Genomic DNA, 23,154 nt, shown 5'->3' with positions numbered 1-23,154 from the left:
GCACTTCATTCTGGTGAACATATTTCACATTATACACATCCAAATACTGCAAGTCTCATTTTTTTAAACAATCAGAAGTTTGTATGGAATTGTTGGGGGGGTGGGGGGGTGGTGGTGGTGGGTGGCCGTGGACAGAGAAACTTGTATTACCATCAAGAGTTGAAAATTGCCACCTTAAATGGCAACATTTCTTGAGAGATTAATTTTATTTCTTTTTAGAACTCATTATTATGAGGTAGAGTCCACTCTTAAATAACTCTTAGTTTTTGGGTCTCTATACAAAGACTGGTCTAATTTTAGGGCACTTTAGATGAGAATATCAGGTTATTATAAAAATGATACCTGTAATGTGTTCAGAATTATATGTGTGAGTGCGTGTGTGTGTATATGTGTATCAAAGATGAATTGACAGTGGTGGTGTGTGGCCTATGAAGTGAGACCGTTCTTAAGCATATTGAAAGCTATTATATAAACCCAACATTTAAAAACCCTATTTCTGTGGGTATATATTTATCTTCTCAAAGTTAGTCAAATCACATTCTTTGTAGCGAAAACATTTATTTTTCTTGAGGATGAAAAGTTCTTCCAATATAATATTTTTCTTGCCAACAGCCAAAGTTAAGAGCTGGGAAAAAAAAAAAAATTGCCTTGGAAACAAGTTTAAGACATCACCACTAGAGGATGTCAAGTCCTTTTTCAGCCTTTTTTGAGTAGTCGACCTACGATGGGTGATATTCACAAAACTGCCTCTACCCAAGCTTTGTATATTTAATTTTATGTTCATGTTCAAGAGCTGTGGAAAGCGAGTGTACAGCACTAATTTCCTAGTCTGATAGCCTGTTTTAAAAACCTCCTGAACTAAAAGCAAATTTAAAGCTGCTTTTGATTAATTCATGAAGCTTTCATGCACGAAGGAATAAGTTAATGCCAATAACCTGTCAATTCTGTTGATATTTTGGGAAGTGGGTCATGACTTAGAATCTGGAATTGGGCTTTTTGTCCATTTTAGCAACCTGTGTGGTGAACATGGCCTCTTTCGTGACCATCCTTTCATGAACTTTTCCAAATCAAAAAGTGATCTTGTAGGTGTCACTTAACTCTAAGGGTCCACATTAAATATCTGCAATTAAATAGGGGCTCAGACGTCAATTTGGTATTAAGCTTGTCCCCTTTGAAAGAGATGCTTCATTCACATAGCTAGATAGCTTTTCTCCCATCCTATATGGCTGTTACCTTTACATCTTGCTAAGTAGGAGGAAACGTTATTATTAGACTAGGCAATTGTGCTCAGGAGCATGCATTTATGTGATATTGATAGGCTTGTGTGAAATATTTTTACACAGTTTATTTACACTGGCATTTTCTCTAAAAAAATTCTAACATCTTTGCCTCCCAATGCATGAGAAACAATCATTTGGAAGAGTTATTTTTAAAAACTCGGGCCTCGTATTGATGTAACAATTGAAAATATTGAGGCTTAGAATAAGAAATGTGTACCTTCTGTATATTCAGCATTATGGTGGTTAGAAGGCTGTTGAACAAATGATCCTTGAATTTAGCAAGGAAGACAAAATTCACCAACAAACAGTTGCAGGTTATGAGGAGTTCAGTGAAGGAGGAATCACTTCCGGCTATGGTCAGCAGGAAGAACATACTGGATACAGCACTGAAGTTAAATTTTAAAAAGTGGTGGAACTGGAGATCATTATGTTAAGTGAAATAAGCCAGACACAGAAAGACAAACATTGCATCTTCTCACTCATTTGTAGGATCTAAAAATCAAAACAATTGAACTCATGGACAGAGAGAGTAGAAGCATGGTTACCAGAGGCTGAGAAGAGTAGTGGGGGTAGGGGGTGGGAGGTGGCAGGGAGGTGGGGATGGTTAATGGTTTGAAAAAAAAAAAGGCCAGAAGCAGTAGCTCACGCCTGTAATCTCACCACTTTGGGAGGCTGAAGCAGGCAGATCACATGAGGCCAGGAGTTTGAGACTAGCCTGGGCAATGTGGTAAAACCCCATCTCTACTAAAAATTAAAAAATTAGCCTGGTGTGGTGGCGCACGCTTATAGTTCCAGCTCTTTGGGAGGCTGAGGCAGAAGAATCACTTGAACCCGGGAGGTTGAGGTTGCAGTGAGCCAAGATTGCACCACTGCACTCCAGCCTGGGTGACAGAGCGAGACCATGTCTCAAAAAACAAAAAGAAAGAATAAGAATAGTGACAAATACTATTTGATAGCACAGCAGATTGATTATAGTCAATAACTTAATTGTACTTTTAAAAATATCTAAGAGTGTAATTGGATTGTTTGTAACACAAAGGATAAATGCTTGAGGGGATGGATACCCCATTCTCCATGATGTAATTATTTCACATTGCATGCCTGTATCAAAACATTTCATGTACCATATAAATATATATACCTACTATTTACCCACAAAAATAAAAAAAATTAAAAAAATTTGTTTTAATTTAAAAAATAAAAAAATAAACTTTTAAAAATGGGTAAGTGGGATATAAAATTGGATGGAGGAAAGGGAGAAAAAGATGCAGGTGTGAAAAAGAGCAAAGTTTTGGTCATATTGACACATGTGTAAAGCTCAAAGAAAGTCCTAGGTCAGTTAGGAATGATTGTTCATCGAAGTCAAATTGTGGAAGGGCTGAAGGCCAAACTGAGAGGCTAGTACATTTTTCTGGGGTAGGGTAGTGGGGGAAGTGTTGAGGATTCTTGAGAATAAAGGATATTGATTAAAGCAGGAATAATCAGGTAGCTCTGTGCCCATGAATCTTGAAATATTGATTGCAAGTTTTAACAAGAGCTCAGCTGTGCCTTTAGCTAATGAAAGCAAAGTTCCTCCCTCTGGGAAAGTCATTCTCTTCCATTGATTTTTTTTTTTTTTTTCCTTTTACTGCTTTGGGAAGGGTGCACCTGGAGGGATGAGAATGCATGAGGAACATCTGCCTAGCCAGATTAGCCAAATCTCTGGAGATCAGTGAAGGGCTAGGTCTACTCAGCTGTTCCTCATTTCAAAGTAGCAACGTGGCCTTGAGGATGGACTGAAGAAGAGTTCAGCGACACACACACCAACTTTGAGATTCCTGCAGAAATCCAGGCAGTCATTAGCATGGCAATAGGAAGAGACGATTAATATAAGGTTCTGCAGGGGCATGTGTCAAAGGATTGCAGGTAAAAAGGTGACATATGAGACTTTTCCAAGTTTGAGTTTGGCTCATTGACTTACTGGAAAATATTCATGAGGAGGACCTGTTTTGTTTTTTACCCCAAAGAGGTGGGGGGCGGGTCTTGCTATGTTGCCTGGGCTGGACTTGAACTCCTGGGCTCAAGTGATCCTCCTGGCTTAGCTGTTCAAGTAGCTGGGACTACAGACATGCACCACTGTGTCCAGCAGAATCAGGTTTTGGTGGGAGAAACAGGAAAAAAAACCCTCTGCTTTAGACATGAAAATGTGTGGTACAAGAGAGATCTGTAAGTGGAAATGTTCAAAAGGCAACTGGAAGTATAGGACTAAAAGAGAAAAATAGAGGTCAGGACTCTGGGATTCACTCCATAAAGGAATAACAACTGAAGGTTTGGGAGTGAGGAGAGCTCAGAAAAACCACAAAGGGGTGAGATGACCTGTAAAGCATGGGAGGAGGAAGAGCCAGCAAAGCAGACAGATGGAAAAGCACAGCTGAGCAATGTCACACCTGCTGAGAGGGATGGAGAGGTAAGGGATTCAAAGACTGATGAAGACATTTTATAAAAAGCTGTTGGTTTGGTTACAAATAGTCACTGACCAACCCCAGAAGAGGAATTTCAGTTGTTGGTGCAAGAGTTGGGGCTACATCAGATTATAAGTGATTATTAGATAAGCAGTTTGGGAAAGAAAGGTAGCCAATTTAATAGACCCTCCCATAAAGCTTGCTGGTGAAAGGAAAAAATTACAAATCCTTGAATAGGCAGAGGGATTTTTAAAAATCTATTCTAAAATTTGCGTACAGTCCAGGCGCGGTGGCTCATGCCTGTAATCCCAGCACTTTGGGAGACCAAGGCGGGCAGATTGCTTGAGCTCAGGAGTTCGAGACCAGCCTGGGCAACATGGCAAAGCCCCATCTCTACTGAAAATACAAAAATTAGCCAGGTGTGGTGGCATACATCTGTAATCCGAACTACACAGGAGGCTGAGGCAGGAGAATTGTTTGAACCTGGGAGACGGAGGGTGTAGTGAGCCGAGATGGTAGCACCACATTCCAGCCTGGGCAACAGACCATGACACCGTCTCAAAAAAAATAATTTGTGTGCAAAAAAATTACTGATTTTCTTTTATTTTCCTTTTTTAGTTTTGTTGACTGTATAGAGTAATGTAAGCACCACTGTTAACATTATCCCAGAGAGTCCTCTGCCTCCAACCTAAATTCCCTAATGCTGCACCTTTGTAGTGAGACTCTCTTCCTACACCTAAACCCCTGGCAACCACTGATCTGTTTACCATCTTCCTAGTTTTGCCTTTTCCAGAATGTCATAAAAGTGGAATCATACATTGTGTAACCTTTTTTTCTTTTTTTTTGTGAGACGGAGTTTTACTCTTGTTGCCCAGGCTGGAGTGCAATGGCAAAATCTCAGCTCACAGGAACCTCCTCCGCCTCCCGGGTTCAAGCGATTCTCCTGCCTCAGCCTCCCGGATAGCTGTGATTACAGGCATGTGCCACCATGCCCGGCTAATTTTGTATTTTTAGTAGAGACGGGGTTTCTACTAAACCCCATCAGGCTGATCATGAACTCCTGACCAAAGGTGATCCACCCGCCTTGGTATCCCAAAGTGCTGGGATTACAGGCGTGAGCCGCCGCACCCAGCCCCACATTGTGTAACCTTTTGAGTCTGAATTTTTCACCTGGCATCATGTTTTTGAGATTCAGGCACACTGTTGTGCATGTTAGGATGTGGTACATCCTTTTTCTTGATGAAGTAGTTTGCCATTGTATGGAAGTATCACAGATGGTTTATCAAAGAACATTTGAGTTGTTCCCGGGTTTTGGCAATTATGAATAATGCTGCTGTAAACACTTACCTACAGGTTTTTGTGTGAGCATAGTTTTCATTTATTCTGGGTAAATACCTAGGAGTGGGATTGCTGATTCATGTAACTGTATGTTTAACTTTATAAGAAATGGCCAAGCTTTTCCAGAGCATCTCTACGGTTTTACATTCTTACAAGCAGTGTATGTGAGTTCTGGTTGCCCTGCATCCTCACTAATACTTAGTATTGTTAGTTTTGTTTGTTTTTAAAACTTTAGCCATTCCACCAAGTTCTTTGAGTAAAGCAATGTAATCACCTCAAAGTAAAATAGTGCCTTTTTAATGCTAACCCATGCTCACATGAATTAGGAAAGCCTGGAGGTGGTGTTGATCCCAGAGCCTAGGTATAATACGGAATTTATATTTGACTCTACTATCTTTATTCTCCTTCATTCTTTCTTCCCCACAGTATTTCTTTTCTGTTCTTTTTTTTAATTTTAACACACCGTTGCTTGCTTGAAGATCCATAGTATCTCTTATTTCCTGTGGAGTATGCATTCTGAAGTTGATTATGGACAGAAGTGCCATTATATAGCACATTCCCTGCCAATTCAAGTTCTCTCTTCCTCCTTAATGGTCTGTGTTCTAATCCCTTGAGATATGGCTTTCTAGAACTTGGAAATAACTTGTTTTGTTGTTAGAAAGCTAGACATATTGGTCATATACCTTGTTTATTATCCTGATTAATTCCTTATTGGAACATCTTATATTGTCAAACTGAATACTTACCAGTTCTCAGATACAGTGCTTTGTAAAGCCTTGATAGTCTGTCATTGGACGTTTCATCAGTTGCTCATGGTCTAAGGTTCTGTAAGCTAAATGTGAATGGTATTTAGGCTTATACTTTTTTATAAAATTCAGTTTTAGGGTTTGTCTCGTTCTCTAGCAGTGATGTTGTCTACCTCTTTACTATCTTAGCTCTTGTAAAACTCTGAGTTACGGTTGTTGACACATTTAAATGGCATTTGGATTTTCTCTTCAGTAATTATTATTCTCTTTAGTATCTTTTTGAGAAATAGCCTGTTGAAAAAGATCTGTAAGATTTTTTTATTAGGTACCACTTTGAAATTTTTTTTTAAATATATTTTTTGAGACAGAGTCTCGCTGTGTTGCCCAGGCTGGAGTGCAGTGGCACAAACTTGGCTCACGGTAACCTCTGCCTCCCAGGTTCAAATGATTCTTGTGCCTCAGTCTCCCGAGTAGCTGGGACTACAGGTGCCCACCACCATGCCCAGCTAATTTTTGGATTTTTAGTAGAGAGGGGGTTTTGCCGTGTTGGCCAGGCTTGTCTTGAACTCCTGAGCTCAAGCGATCTGCCCAACTCAGCCTCCTAAAGTGCTGGAATTACAGGTGGGAGCCACCACTCCCGGCTCCACTTTGAATTTTGATTTGAAGAGTAATATATAGTATTTGACAGTGAGAAAAACTGCATTCAACTGTTCTTCATCCTTGATGCTCCTATAGAAATAGTTGTGAAAAAAAGAATCATGAGAAAGTGCCAAGGAGGATTGACACACCTGACCAGATGGCACAGAGGAGCACGGGGTATAAAACAATGCAGGGAGGAGGCTGGGAGCAGTGCACTTGGCATATGTGAGCTGCACTTCATAGGCACTGTTAGTAAATGATATATCTTTAAGTTTAGAGTATTGAGATTTGGGGTATCTTAAAATTTCTAATTCTGTGACTTTTAAAATTAAATGATATGTAAGCTTCCTTTTTGGAGTTGGCTTTCTAGTAAAGAGAACTATCCTTCACTATGGCATAACCTCTGAGTATAAAACTCATTTCCCCAACACTGTTGAATGTAGAAAAGTTCTCTAGGATCAGTTTAAATGTCAAGGTGAAGTTCTAGAAAGGAGCCCTTCCTTAGCACCTCCACCCCTCATCATGAAGCCTACTTGGTGGCAATAACATGCATAATAATTGGCTGTAAGATGTGTTCCTGTAGCCAAACTTTTGGCTGCTTCTCAAGATTCGAATCTGGGCTTCTGGTTCTCAGAAGCTCCTGACCCAAGTCTTTGGGGTGGCAGGCACACCAGACAGGACCTGGTTGCTTACTTCTTGCATTCCAGCTGGACTGGTTTCTATTCATGGTAGATGCTCCAAATTAGTTCAGTGACAACTTCACCACAGGCGTGGTGGGTTCATTTAAATATGGGTCACTCCTTGACCCTAAGGTTATGTCGTTGAAATGATTATTGGGCCCATGTGCTGGAGTATCATTGATTCACATCATTGGCTCTCAATCTTGGCAGTGATTAAAAATCACCTGGGGACCATTTAAATATCAGGATGCCCAGGTGGCATCCAAGGTAATTATCTGAGAATCTTGCAGGATGGGAGTCAGGTGGCAGTGTTTTTAAAACTCCCCAGATGGTCTGGTGTGCAATCAGTGCTGAGAACTAATGATTCAGAACCATTTCCTATTGTATTCCCTTCCATTTGATTGTTGTGGTGCGTGGTGTCAAGTGTGTGCACCTTGCTTATGGAAACCACATGGAAAATCGTAATAGCAATTGCCCTAAATCTAGTGAGTTTACTCAAGTTGTCTCTTATTTTGCCCCAGGACATTTTTGAAGGAAATATAGATGTGAATACAGGTATGAGTACAATTGAATAGCTAAGTATGCACACATATACTCAGTGTCCACATGTACGCACATTTCTGTATGAATATGTGCAGTGAGACAAAATACGATTCAGCTTTCTTTTTTTTTGACTTTGCCTAGCTGCTACACTGCCTTCCTCTCCCTCCTGCCCCTTAAAACCAGGAAAGGTTAAATTGGGGTAGATATTAAAGTATTTTGTAGAAAATTACATACTTTTCCCAGAGATCTTTCTAGTGACCCCTGACCTCTGATCACCAGGTCCCTGGCTCTGGAGACTGGACCTTGTTTCTTCTGTCTATAAATAGTTGACCCAAGTACCACCTTTTCCCTTCCGTGTGACCAGATGCTAATACCCTTCAGGCTAATCTTTCTTTCCTTCACCTCTCTTGTTTCTCCTCACCGCATGCTGCTGTGCCCAAGGCCCAGCTGATAACCTCTGCGGTTTTTACTGTGCATTTTTTTCTCAGCAGGATTATTCAACTTGTGCTTTGATTATCACCGCAAATTGTCATCTCTGGCTCTACACATTGAAATGTCTACCGGCACTTCTGGTTTTGTTTTTGAGACAGGGTCTCGCTCTGTTGCCCAAGCTGGAATGCAGTGGCACAATCCTGACTTATTACAGCCTTGACCTCTTGGTCTCAAGCTATTCTCCTACCTCAGCCTCCCGAGTACCTGAGACTACGGGTGCATGCCATCAGCCTGGCTAATTTTGTTTATTTTTTGTAGAGATGAGATTTCTCTATGTTGCCCAGGTGGGTTTCAAACTCCTGGACACAAGCAATCCTCCTGCCTCAGCCTCTGAAAGTGCTGGAATTATAGGCATGAGCCACAACACCCAGCTTACAGGCACTTCTGAGTTGCATTCATGCCTGCTCCTGAGGTTTTGTGGTGCCATCTTTTGTGATTTGAAGCTTTTCTGGGAGGGCTTACCTTTGGCAGCATGATTTCCTATCTTTTTCTCCTCTTTGCAGCTAGCGTGTGTCTAACTATGAAGTCCAAGGCAAAAATGAAGAGGTCAGTAGTGGATATTGGATGGGACTGATTCCTAAATAAGAGTATCTTTGATTTCTCTTTAAGATTATATGGAAACTGAGCATGTGTGAGGCTGTGAGGTCTGAAGCTCAAAACTAACACTAACTGTTTAGGGGTAATTCTAACCTACTATTTTGTGCAAGATCTCTGGAGTCTGGCTGCCTGGGTTCCAATCTCAGCTCCACCACTTGGTACCTGTGGGATCTTGGGCATGTCATGTAAGCATTCTCTTCCTCAGTGTCTTCCTTTTTAAAATAGGGTATTGGTAATATCGTCACAGGGATTAAATGAGTTGATACTAAAGTTCTTAGAACAGTGCTTGCCACAGCATAGGCACCAAGTGTTTGTTATGATTCTTGTCATGATTACTGAAGCTTAGTATTGCATTACTGTGAAACGATGGGCACACCCTGGCATGCTAAGTTTCTTCCTTAAGCCGTTTTTTATTTATAATAGTAAGCTTTCCATAGTGAAGGCATCAGAATGTAATGATGATTCAGACCTCATTGTAGCTGTGTGATCACACTGTCATAGGCTTGGCACTGGGATCAAAGGCATCATTAAAGCACTTGGGATGATGGTTTTTACCTGTCAAATGTTCCAGGAGGTTGCTGTACACTGGCCTGCGAGACCCTTAGATTGTGTTATGTGATCATGCTAAACACCCATAAAAGCCCTTCTTGGCTTTTTTTTTTTTTTTTTGAGACAAAATCTTGCTCTGATGCTCTGTCACCCAAACTAGAGTTAAGTGGCACCATCATGGCTCACTGCAGCTTTGACATCTGGGCTCCAACGATCCTCCCATCTCAGCCCCCTGAGGTAGCTGGGACTACAGGTACATGCCACTATTCCTAGCACCAGCTAATTTTTTTTTTTTTGTCTCTTTTTGTAGAGACAGGGTGTCACCATGTTGCTCAGGCTGGTTTCAAACTCAAGTGATCCTCCTGCCTCGGCCTCCCAAAGTGCTGGGATTACAGGTGTGAGCCACCACACCTGGCCCATAGTTTTAAATTTTAAGTCCTTTGCTAAAATATTGCCACAGAGGTTATGTTGCTTTAAGCCATAGAGAGATGGACCTCCTAACACCCATTGTGACTTTAAACAAGGCACTATCACCACATTGAATATGCTTCTCTACCAGGAAAATAGAGGAAACATACAACTTGCCTTCCACGAGATATTCATGAGAAGCAGGAGGCAGTTTGCGTTTCTTCAAGCAAAGTACATACATGAAATAGAAAATATCAGTAAGTTATTAAAGTCACAAATTTTAGAAGAAACTTTCTTAAGTTGTAGAGGACCATTTACAAGGTGTATCCCGGGTGTGGTGTGTGGGCATGTGGGTGAGGCACATTTCTCACTAAGAAAATGATATCTTGTTCAACTTGGAATTTAGAATTTTATATCTTTTAAAAAATTTCAGCCAGGCATGGTGGCTCACGCCTGTAATCCCAGCACTTTGGGAGGCCGAGGCCGGCTGATCACCCGAGGTCGGGAGTTCGAGACCAGCCTCACCACTGTGGAGAAACCCCTGTTTCTACTAAAACTACAAAATTAGCCGGGCGTGGTGGTGCATGCCTGTAATCCCAGCTACTCAGGATGCTGAGGCAGGAGAATCGCTTGAACCTGGAAAGAGGAAGGTGCGGTGAGCCGAGATTGTGCCATTGCACTCCAGCCTGGGCAACAAAAGTGAAACTCCATCTCAAAAAAAAAAAAAAAAAAATTCATAACTTCGTAAATCTGAAAATATGTCACTTCCTCAGATGGGTCCTGGGTTTAGATTCTCCCAGCAATGCTCCCAAATTGTCTTTTTGTATACAGTAGCCACTGTGGAAATTGATTAAACAAGTGTTCCTGATGCCACCTTTGAAATATTAAAATGTGTTATTCAGTAAAAATAGAACTGAATTATTATTGAAAATAAGTTTTGTATGGATTTACTTAACACTAGGAATAAACCCATCCCAATATCCTGGTGAAGATGCCCTCCCTGTGTTATATAAAAAGATACATCCATATGCTTTGTGCAGTGACTGTATAAGGCCCAGATAGAGAAAAAATACAAGAGATGTCTCAACAGTTGAAAGTATTGAAATAAATTGAGAAGAGGGAAGCTATTTTTAGTCTAGAAGACCTATGAGACTCGAACAATTTTGGATAGAAAAACCCCATAATCTTATAATCCAGTGAGACCTCACAGGGAAGAGCCCTAGGTTGGCATTTCAGATTCAATCCTCGGTATCCCAGCTGTGTCTAAAATGGACAGATTTGAGAATGTCAGTTCTTCAACTTATTTACAAACTGATTAGGTCCAATATTTATCTGCTGCTTGCTGAGAACAGCATCAAAGTTTAAAAAAAAAAAAAAAGAAAAAGTTTCCAACCATCAACCAAGTGTGCAACACAAATCTAAACCATATATGTGATGAGACCCACATGTCATTGTGAGAGTGTTGCAGGACTCATTAATGACACCCACAGTAGCAAGTAAGTCTTCAAGAAACTTTTGGAAGAGAGAAGGCCTGTATATGAAATGCCAGAAGGAAGGGGCAAAAGGTTCAGAACTAGGACTCTGGGTATGGAGTTCAGACACCTGTGAATTGGGCATTCTGAACCACTTGTATAATGTGCAAAGCTGATTTTTTCTTACCATAGCACAGGGTTGCTTTCTATTCCAGATGTACCTATCTGGAAACATTTTCATTCAACAGTTTGCAGTCCTGCAGTTATTTTCAAAACAGTTTTTGCTTCCCTCTTTTTGTAGTAAACACGGTCTTTTTCCAGTGTGCTAGATAAAGTCTGGCTCTGGGCAGTAAAGGGACATGGCTGCTGCTTATTTCAGGAACTTAGGGGCAAGTGTCTTCATGCCTGTGGAAACAGGAGCCAGCTAGTACTATTTCCAGCAAGAAATTTAAGAGAAAGGAGAGATTTTTATTATGATTTTGATTTCTTTACTACAACATTGCATGTGTCTGGAGTATAGCCATTACACTTTATGAAAAAGGCAAAATGGTCATTTGGGGTGTTTTAGGAAGTTTGCCAAAAGGCTCCTTTGTCATTATAATCCTTCCTAAGCTGCCATCCACGGGTTTAGGTCATGGATATGAAAAGTGAAAGGGTTTAGAGATGAAGTAGTGTCCCCTGAGTGCTTACCAACCTGTTAATCTTTTTGAGATGTTAATTTTTTCATATAGAGCCCCCTAAAATCTTGATGGCTCTAGGTCAGTCAAGCCTAAGAGAAGATGTATTTATGAAAAAAACAAAAAACAAAAAAACCTTGCTGGATTGCTAGTAATATCTACTTCTTGGAAATTAATACTTCATATTTTTTAAAAAAATTATTGATGCATTAGGAATATTTTTTGCTTAGCAGTTACAAATTTTAAGAGGCACATATACACCACGGAATACTATGCAGCCATAAAAAAGGATGAGTTCATGTCCTTTGTAGGGACGTGGATGAAGCTGGAAACCATCATTCTCAACAAACTCTCACCAGGACAAACAACCAAACACCGCATGTTCTCACTCACAGGTGGGAACTGAACAGTGAGAACACTTGGACACGAGAAGGGGAACATCACACACCGGGGCCTGTCGTGGGGTGGGGGGAGCGGGGAGGGATAGCATTAGGAGACATACCTGATGTAAATGATGAGTTAATGGGTGCAGCACACCAACATGGCACATGTATACATATGTAACAAACCTGCACATTGTGCACATGTACACTAGAACTTAAAGTATAATTAAAAAAAAAAAGAAAAAAGATGACAAATACTAAAAAAAAAAAAAAGAAAAAAAAAAGCTTCTAAGCTTGTCACTCAATCCCAAATATCTTATATCTTTATAATTTAGCTTAAAGGCTTTTAGTGTTCTGGTTGGTTACTGACAATTCTCAGTGTGGCTTTCACTGAAGGAAAATGGACCAAGCCTCAAACTTACCCACCACAATTATATAATTTGGCTTTTCTGTGAGGCACTTCCTTCCTCTAGGTTGGTTTCAGAACTATGCTGGAGAATTGTATGTAATTTTTTTTTCTTTCGTCAGAATTGGTGTGTTAGGCCTTTTTTTGTGTCACTTAAACACCTGAGGCTAGGCAATTTATAAAGAAAAAAAGGTTTAATTGGCTCAGGGATCTGCAGGCTGTACAAGCGTGGCACTGACATCTGCTCGGCTTCTGCTGAGGGTCCCAGGAAGCCTACAATCATTGTGGAAGGTGAAGCGGGAGCAGGCACATTCACATGGCAAGAGAGTGGTGTGAGGGGAGGTCCCAGACTTTTAAACAACCAGACCTTATGTAAACTAACTGAGGGAGAACTTACTTATCACCACGGGGATGGCGCTAAACCATTCATGGAGGATGCACCGCCATGATCCGGTCACCTCCCACCAGGCCCCACCTCCAACATTGGGGGTTACATTTCAACATGAGATTTGGAGGAGACAAGCATCCAAACTGTACCAATTGGTTTCAGTTAATAAATAAACCAAAAAATAAAGTTTAATGCCTCAAACCTTCATACGCTTTTCTCATGAAAAGCGTTTTATCCAACCCTCTCTCCATCCCCATCTACATATCTATGTACTTTAGTTTCTACTGATTGAGAAAGTGGGGTTACTTCATTATAATAGAGAAGGATTTTTTGTAATCTATATATCTGTACTTTTGAATCATTTAATGTTCAGATGAACAGGCTGCTTAGTTCTCATTAAAAGGGTTCATTTGATAATGCTTTTAAGCTCACCAGTACTTGATTCTCAAAGGGTGATCATTAGTGAAAATAAAGAGGGATTTAATAAGTCTAAGATGTCCTGACCCCAACTGTAGGAACATTATATTAATAGAGCATTACAGTATTGGAAAATTATCTGAGTAAATAGAATCCATCCTATTCAATGAAGATTTGAATACATTTGATACATAATACATTGATATGTATTATGTATCAATACATTGATACATAAACCTTTGGCTTTTGAATGGCATGCTTTCGTTCGCAGCATGTTGACTTGAATGTGGGAATGGAGTATCTTAATCTCTGTGAGGTCACTGACTGATAGGTTAAGTGTCAGCTGGGCTCAGCCCAAACATTAGACGTTGCTGGGAAGGTATTTTGTAACTATGATTAACATTTACAATCAGTTGACTTTAAGTAAAGGGGATTATCCTGGCTATGGGTGGGCCAAATCCAATCAGGTGAAGGCCTGGGAAAGAAGAAGAAGGAGGAAGTCTGCCTTAAGGCTGTGACATGGAAATCCTGCTTGAGTTTTGAGCCTGCCAACCTGCTGCACAGATTTCACACTTGTTTGTCCCCACAGTGGCAGCAGCCATTATTCCTTAAAATAAGTCTTTATATACAATATATTTCTCTCCAGAGAAACAACCAAAAATACTATTGGTTCTATTTCGTGGAAGAACCCTCACTGATACACTCACCCTCAAGAAGAAAATTAACAGTTTTTACCCAGAATCATACAAATCGCTTTATTTAAGAGATAAAATTTAAAAATTAATCTTTCCTGATTTTTGAAGGTAAAAACAGGATATTATGCTTTCAGTAAAAAAATGGATGTCTTTTAATTTCAGGGGGTTTTAGGAGAAAGAAATGGAAAGAGTGGCAAAGTAGCAAAGGATGGTGATACGGTTTAGATATGGTTTCATGTTGAAATATGACATCCAATGTTAGAGGCAGACCTAGTGGGATATGTCTGGGCCATGGGAGCTGATCTTATGAATGGCTTGGTACTCCTCTCATGGTAATAAGTGAGTTCTCATTCTGTTCGTTCATGTGAGAGCTGGTTGTTTAAAAGAGCCCAATATCTCTCTTGCTCCATTGCCATGTGACACACCTGTTCCCCTTTCTCCTTCTGTAAACGTCCTGAGCCCTCAACAGAAGCAAATACCAGCACTGTGCTCCTTGTACAGTCTGCAGAACTCTGAGCCAAAATAAAACTTTGTAAATTATCCAGTCTCAGGTATTTATAGCAACACAAAACGGACTAACACAGATGGGATTGAGGAAGTCTTAAAACATTCTGAAATGAATGTTCTTCACCTGTCCGATGCTTTGCTGTCCTAAAGACTTAATGCTGTCACTATCCTTAAAATGCCCAAAAAGTCATACACTGAATTGGTTTGCTGTTCTTTAGTATCGCTCTTCATTTAGATTTCATCTCTCAAGTCACATAGCTATAGGGATCCACCTATAACAAATTGGCTCATTGAGGGGAAAACTCTCTTATTCATCTTTATCAGTAGGTTTTTTGTTGTTCTTTTAGATGGCGTTTCGCTCTTGTTGCCCAGGCTGGAGTGCAATGGCGCAATCTCGGCTCACCGCAACCTCTGCCTCCCGGGTTCAAGCGATTCTCCTGCCTCAGCCTCCCGAATAGCTGAGATTACAGGCATGCGCCACCATGCCCGGCTAATTTTGTATTTTTAGTAGAGATGGGGTTTCTCCATGTTGGTCAGGCTGGTCCCGAACTCCCGACCTCAGGTGATCCACCCGCCTTGGCCTCCCAAAGTGCTGGGATTACAGGCATGTATATCAGTAGGTTTTCATTACATTGTGGGTGAGAGAATGTGGGAAGTCTGGAAGCTGCAGGTGTGGAGATCAGAGTAGTGTGGCCCTCTTCTAACCCAAACACCTGGAGAAGGTTCAGTTGTTTCTGTGATTTAGCATTTAAGGCTAAAACCTCGGGGCCATCAGTTGAATAAGTAAAATAATGAAACGCAGAGTTGCTTACAAAATGAAGCCATGCGAGTAAGTATGTGCACAGGTACAGCAAAGGAGAGGGCTTTATCTCAGCCTTGCTTTTTCCCTCTGCCTGAGTGTTCTCTCTTGGTTATATAACTCGACTTTCCGTTTGCATCAAGTCATGGAATCTCAGGATCAGAAGAAGCTCTAGAGATTTAAAAAAAAAAAAATCAACCTGTAAACAGTGCATTAATCCAACATCATCATCCCAGATCAGTGTTTGTGCACAGCTGTCTTCAATGTCAAGAAACATAACTTTTTACATTCTGGTAACTTACAGTCCCTGGTCCCAGTTTTCTCTTCCAGAACTAAATTTACACTTCCACTAAAAGTGTAAATTCTTCCATATGTTAACCTTTAATTCTGTTGTTTTATTCCTCTGGAGTCTTGTCTTATTTTCTTCTATGTTATGTCTCCTATGTTATGGCCTAGAATATTTATGGTAAGTCCTAGGTCACTCTCTTCTGAAAGTGTTCTCATTTATCATCCTATTTCAAATATCTTGCGAGTACCATGTAGTATGAGGACCAGAAAACAGAGAACGCTTGTCCTCCTATTAGGCACGCTGGTGTCTGCCGATTCCACTGTGACACTGTTAGGGTTTTTACTTCCTCAGTGCGCTGATGATGTTTAGTGAGCTTGTTGTCCAAGTGCTCGCTTTGTTTCTGGGGCAGCTTGGGTAGGTCTTCATTTTATACCTGTCCAGTTGAACTTTTTTTAAATATAAAAAGATATGCTCCTGTTTATTCTTACTGAATGGATAAGAATATAGCCTATTCAGTGGGAATAAACTGAATAGGCTGTATCCTAAGTATAGCTCATTATTTCATTCTTTGAGATCATTTTGGACCTGAGTCTATCCATCTCTTAGCTTTCTTTTTTCTATGGATATAGAGCACTTGTTCTCATATTAATCTTTAATAAAAACGTAACTACCTTTCTTTCCATTGCCCACTTCTCCATCTTTCATCTGGACTATTGCAGGAGCTTGGTATTCACATTCAAGCCTATGGATAAGTTTTTCACACTGCTAGAGGGGTGTCTGTTAAAAAAACACAAACATGATTGATTCTCATATTCCTGTTTTTACATCTATCCCTGTGGCCACCATTTGATCCCTTTTCTTTACTTGGATGAAGTAGTTACATAGCTAGTCTCTGTCCCGTCTCTCTCTTTCTCACTGCAAGTTCATCCTGGCCTGTCTGGATCACACATTTAGCTATCAATACCCTTCAGTGGCTCCCCACTGCCTCTGTTTGGTGAAAACATTATGCCTTTGGCTCTGTATCCTCTCTGATGGCATGCCCCAAAGCACCCCATCTGTCATCTTTAACATGATTTTACTACTCCTAAAGCAAAGCAAGTCAAGGAACCATAGTTTCATTTTCTTATCTTTCTAATGGTGTGGCTCAACAATAAAACTAAATTAAACACTAAATTTAACTGCTCACAGACCCTCAGTGAATTAGGTAACTTACAGAAACACAGTCCGGGCATCTGTATGAATCTTCTGTTGAACCCAGCGATTGATTTCTTTGCCTCATTTGGAATCTATAAAATTGGATTTCTTAGCCTAATTATCGTGAGAAGAGAGGACGATCTTTGCACATTTAACTTTTATCAAGTAATTCAGAAGTTCATGTAGTGCACATTAATAAAGTATTATCAATGAGAGTAATGAACAAGAGGGCTGAGAGGCATTCCAATATGTGCTACTGGGTTAAGGTTTAATGTGGCATTTCACACCTAACGTTTAGGAAAGGGTTTTAAAGCTTAGTATCCACACCTTACATTTGTATAAATGAATCCCTAGCATTTGAAATTTGTTTATGATAGAGCAGACATGGGAAAATGGACTCTGTAGGCACCATGAAGTGTTTTGCAGTGAAGATTTATAGAAATGTTGTAAAAGGCACCACAGGGACCTGGTACTTCTGGCTGATGGCATCACTGCTACTAGGGCAGTATTTACTGTTTTTCTTATATGCCTGTTAACAAAAAGTGGTCAAATAAAGAAGATCAAAGCAAATCTGCCTTCTCCTTTCAAAGGGTTGATATTTCTTTGGGCAGTATTTCTTTATCCAGCCTCTTCTATGCTATGCACGATGCTGCAAGATGGCAGAATGTTGTGCCTTTATCGTCACAAAAGCCATCAGTAAGTGGCATAATTCTAGGAAACTCTGAGGCTGCCCTTTAACTTCAAGAATAGAGTGGCAAAGAACCAGCTGGGACCCTTTGTTCCTTAGTGGTTGTTTGATTCCATGTCAACCTGTGCTGGCTTTGTCATTTTCAAAATCATGCAAAGTTTTTAAGTTGCATAAAAATATTGTTAAAACTCCTGCTAGAAGTAAATTTCAGTTTATCTTGGGGAGATGCATTAAATACTTAAAAGATTACTGAAGTCCGGTAGTTTTGAAGAATTAACCATCTCTTCGAATGTTGAAACGTGGAAAAGAATTTTGGCACTTCTGGACCCTGATGAAAAGTAAATAACTTATACATACGTGGAACTTGTAATTTACTGGTGACAGGCCATTCAATCCATCAGTAGTAATTTCTGTTTTCAGCTACAGCCATTGAATAGTACAAATTAGGCTCTTTTTTCTTTCAATAATGTTTTTGTAAAGCTCACTGGGCTTTTAGAAAGGGAAATTTTACGTATGTTTCTCACTGGTTAAGCAGATTTCTTGGATTCATTCATGGAGTGTGCTGTTTTCCAACTTTATGGTCACACAAGTCTAGTAAGCATAAATGTGAACAGAAAGCTGACTCTATGTGTGCGTATGTGTATGCATGTGACTACATGTTAGTCTTTTATATAACATTGTGACAGCTAGGCCCAAGTCATGAGCTTACTTCCCCAAAGATCAGCAAGTTTGACTCTGTTTCATATTCATCCAACTCACAGGTTGGACATAGGCCAGAGATGCCAACCAGCCAGGGTAGGAGGACAAAGAGACATAAATTTATTGTGGACCAAGCGGGTGGGGACTGCAGTTGCTCGGGGGCCTATTGGACTGTTTTAATCATAGTAGCTGAGTGGTAATGTTTTTACCCATAAATGTGAATACATTTTGAAATTATACTGCAGAATATTTTTATGCAATATAAAGCCAATCTAGTTGTAAAATCTACCCTTTTGCACTAGGCAGTGCCTCATTTCTCTCAAATTTGTACAGAGCCTCTATTAATACAACATTTATCACTTTAACAATTTAAAGAAAGTAATTGCAAAACCTTACTGACTGTTGGAGGGCTGCATGCCCATTTCCCATGGGGACTGATTTAAGCCTCTGTATCTGCATGTGACATGCAAGGATAGTTGTGCCACATCTAACTGAAAATGCTCCTTAGTGCTGGAGAAGAGTTCAGGAGGCTGGGCGCGGTAGCTTATAACCTTTAATCCCAGCACTTTGAGAAGCCAAGGTGGGTGGATCACCTGAGGTCAGGAGTCAAAGACCAGCCTGGCCAACATAGTGAAACCCCATCTCTACTAAAAATGCAAAAAAAAATTAGCTGGGTGTGGTGGCGGATGCCTGTAATCCCAGCTACTCAGGAGGCTGAGGCAGGAGAATCACTTGAACCCGGGAGGTGGAGGTTGCAGTGAGCCAAGACTGTGCGACTGCACTCCAGCCTGGCGACAGCGAGACTCCATCTCAAAGAGTTCAGGAATTCAGAGTAGTGTTTATTTTACTTTGGCGGATATTTAAATTTAAGGTCTCACCATACCCCTTTCCATATTTGCCTTTGGTTTGGATCAAAATGTAAAAGGGAATTGCGAGAAGATGGTACCCACACCTCTACAGGGATCAAGCCACAGTATTCCTGGAATTCCCCAGGAGCTAACCCCTATATCCATTAAAGATTGGGTGTGAACATTTAAGAAACTAATCTCAAATGAATTTATGTCTTAAGTGAAAAATGTGTCCTTTATAAGGGAAGGAAAAAAATCCTTTATTGTTATTATTTGATCTTGTGCTGTTTGCTTTTCTGTGACAGTGATGCAGCTAGTTGATGTTGGGGTCAAGATTTACAAGACAGCAGGATGAGAGCATCTTGACTCAGTGGAGATAATGTGTTAGTTATTAGAGCAGCAGCTAGCTTTGTTTGGAAGCTGTAAGCTGTATTTGGGTGACAAACATTTCTAAATGAAATTAGTCATTTGCTTAAGACAGATTTTCATTTTCTTTACCAAAAGGTAGTTTCAAGTATGCTTATTTTGTATGTGGGTTTTTTTGTTATTATTTTGCTTTTTTGTTTTGTTATGCTTTTGCTATTGTAAATACTGACCTGATTCTCTTGAAGTAGAGGAAGGAAGCTAATGTGGATTTGAAAATATTTTCATTTCACAAATAGTATGATATTGATGTATATTACACCTGTGTTTATTGATCATCTGATTAAAGAAAAATAATAGGAAATAACAAATCATGTCTCATTCAAGAATAAAAGTTTACAAATATAGAAAATTATGGAAGTATGTTACATTTACAATTTGTATCCTTTTTTTATTTCTTAAACAATAAGATCTTATATGCGTCCTCCCTTTCCTTCCATCTCCACATAAATTGGAGATCGATCTAGGATTCTAAAACATCTGGGTCAAACATTTTTCATCAGGAGAAGCACTGGAATAGCAGGAAGATGGTCTAAATTTTAATTGTAGACTTGCTGCCAACTAACATTTGACCTAGGCAAGAAATTTCACTTCATGAGATTCAGCTTCCTCGCATGTAAAACGATGCTGACTCACTTGCTTTCTCCGGCCCATTCAGCTCCAAAACTCCATTCTATTTTATTCCAAAGACCCACTGCACAGATTGACACAATTTAAAATAAACTCTAAAACTGAAATTTCCTGTGTTTCTTCATGCCAGAGATCTAAATACATGTGAACTTAATTAAATCAAGCAGCCTGTGGAGGGAAAGAGTTCTTAAGATTCATTTATTTTTTTCAGCATGTGTTTGCTCACAATTTAGTACATCCCCCAGCACCATGCTGGACAATAAGTGTAGATACAAAGAAGTACTTCCTGATAGCGTTGATAGTTGAACTGGAAACACCTTGAAAATAATTACAAAGCAAAAAATGGACTAGTTACAGCAAACTATTATAAAGTATAATAATAGTTGGTATTTATTAAGCACTTCAAGTTGCTAGCAGTACACGCATTTAATCCTCACCCTAATACCATAGGTAAATGATAGTCATCACCCCAATTTTACAGAGAAAACGGAGGCACTGAGAGAGTTAAGCGAATTGTCCAAAGTTACTGTTCCACGCAAGAGATTTAGAGAGGATATTGTACTTGCCTTAGACTCCCTTGGGCCCTCTCTTGGGTAAGTAGGTTTAAGTACTGAGAAAAAGTAAGGGAGTAGTTGGGGAGTGGGAGGATTGCTTTTGACTTGCTAAAGCAGACTTGATTTTTATTAAAACACAAAAGCAAAAAAAAATGTTTTTTCTTAATTTGGCAGTTGGCATGTTTTAATGTCATTTATTGTAAATTTTTTTTGGAGACAGCACACATTTTAAGCAGTCTAGAAGTGGAGAGTCTTAAAGTGAGATAGCTTATTTCAGGAGAAAACAATAATCACATGATTCTGTGCTTTGAAGAAAACGAGACAAAAAAGAGCTAAAATTGGGTCAAGTGTTGAGCATTGCTCAGCACCGCTGGTAGCAACTGCCCAGAGCGGTGGGGATTGAGGGTGGGGGGTGTGCTGGGTGTAATAGAGGCAGGTTTTCTCCTTTGGAGAATTCCCGAGTATAGGTTCTGTCCTTGAAACTTGAGTTGCAGAGGAGACACTCCACGTTGTGATCTCTGGTGGGAGCCAGCATAGTTCTTCCCTTGCCTGTCCTCACCGGAGGGTTTCAGGGACATGGCACTGGTGGCCCTCATGAGTGGTGCTGCCAACCCTGTTCTTATACGTGCTCTGGGGTGGTAAGAATGTCAGGAAAGTAAAGTGAGCTGCTCTGTGGGTACCAGCTGCTCTGTGGGTACCATTCATTCATCCAGGGGCTTGCAAACATTGTTATGATAGACAACCTGGCCCAGAAAAGAAGAAAAAGCCTTTCTTCCTCAGGCTTCTGTCTCCATACTGAGGAGTCTACTGCTGTTTGTGCAAGCAAAACTCTTTCTCCTCCCATCGTGCTGCGCTGCCGCTGAGAGGAAGAGGGAGCTGCCCAGCGGCCTCACGCTGTAACCCTCTGCTGGTGAGTTCCCAGAACCCAGCATCCTGCAAGCTGCCGCTTCTCAGCTGGGGAGATGGAGCCGCTCTGGGCCCTTCTTGATTAGGATATGTTAGGGTTGTCAGGGCAACTGTTAACGGCAGCATATCATATTTTCCCCTCTCTGCTGTGGGCTGAATATTTTACTGTGTGGTAGCAGGAAGAAGATTGGGGAAAGGTGCTGCAGCAGGAAGAAGCTGGGATCTGATTGAACAGGTTGTGCAGTGGTGGGAGGCATCAGACCCTGCGTGTCTTTAGTAGGGCTTTTCTGGAAGGAGTGTGTGTGTGTGTGTGTGTGTGTGTGTGTGTGTGTGTGTGTGTGTGTGTGTGTGTGTGTGTATGTGTGCGTGCATGCATGAGCCGGAGCAATCACCAGCGCATGTGCCTGTCGGGGAGTCAGTGGGAGGGGGCTGGTAGGGGAGGTGGGGAAGCTGCTGCTAGGTGAGGGGAACTGCAGGGCCTCAGTTGCCAAGTGGCTGGTACTATCTGTCAGCTGTTTGCAAACTGTTTACCCATAGGGGATCTATTACAAGTGCTCAAATGAACAGGCAGCTTAGGAACTAGCAGCTTCCTGGGAGCTGCAATTACATAAGCATATATTTTTAATATAATCACAATTAAAAAAAAAAAAAGTAGCAGCGGTATGCCTGGATCAGCTACAGCTCTCCGACATGAGAGACTGAAGAAGACCAATGCAAGGCCAATTCCTCTTGGTTTATTCACCATTAATGAGGAAGACGAACAGCAAAAGAATGGAAATTCCAGAAGACCAAAAGGTATGCATTAGCTCCACCCTTTGGTCGGAGCCAGATCCAGCCCTTGTCTCCCACACTGCCTATAGAACGTTTTATAAACTGTGCTGCTCGTGCATGCTCCAGGGAGTGCTTGTGACCTCCTAGCACGGTTTGCTGGTAGTGTTTATACCCTCTGTAGGGTTGTGTATGCATGAAATGGGAAACAGTTTTTGTAGATTCGGTGTATTTCAGATCAGTTGCCTTTTTTGACTTAAGCTACTTTCTTGGCCTAGAGATGTTTAATTTTTCCCATGCTCACTTCAACAGTGACCAGTCACTCTGTCCTCATCAAGAGGAGGAAATACTGAGTTATCAAGGTTTAAACGAACATCTCCCCACCTTCCTTAGGTGCCTCAGATAATTTTTGCTTACTTTAATGAAGTGAGTTTCTGCTTTAAAGGATGAGTTAAAGTGACTCAAGAGTGCAACCTTTTCTAGGCAGAGGGTCAAAATGTCACTTCCCTTTCTATACTAAAATGCCGAGAGTAAAGAGGAGCACAGCAAACATTGAGGGTGAATGTGGAGGGTGAAGCTAGGGAGCAGGGAGGAGATCATGAGGTTGTATAACTTTTGATGATAACTGAATTCGTGTATGGCAGTTGAAATGCACAGGTTACAGAAAAGGGAAGTCTGACCCTTGTGTTGTTCTTTCA

At 40.6% G+C, this 23,154-nt stretch overlaps 1 protein-coding gene across 10 annotated transcripts in view; it reads left to right on the top strand.

Moving 5' to 3' along the window:
- Positions 1-23,154, top strand: part of MAP7 (microtubule associated protein 7) — a 207,749-nt gene that overhangs the window by 3,104 nt on the left and 181,491 nt on the right. For 3 of the 10 annotated variants that reach the window (XM_055391197.2, XM_055391195.2, XM_055391192.2), the window contains exon 1: positions 21,712-22,483. The exons of 3 other annotated variants lie outside the window; for them this stretch is intronic. In XM_055391197.2, coding sequence (XP_055247172.1) covers positions 22,351-22,483 — 133 coding nt within the window. In that variant the 5' untranslated portion in view covers positions 21,712-22,350. 4 more of the 10 variants (XM_019029764.4, XM_019029762.3, XM_063707889.1 and 1 more) reach the window with 4 other exon arrangements.

Source organism: Gorilla gorilla, chromosome 5, assembly GCF_029281585.2.
Source record: "Gorilla gorilla gorilla isolate KB3781 chromosome 5, NHGRI_mGorGor1-v2.1_pri, whole genome shotgun sequence".
NCBI lineage: Eukaryota > Metazoa > Chordata > Mammalia > Primates > Hominidae > Gorilla > Gorilla gorilla.
The sequence above is the reverse complement of the archived record's forward strand: the minus strand, read 5'-3'. Positions and strand labels throughout refer to the sequence as shown.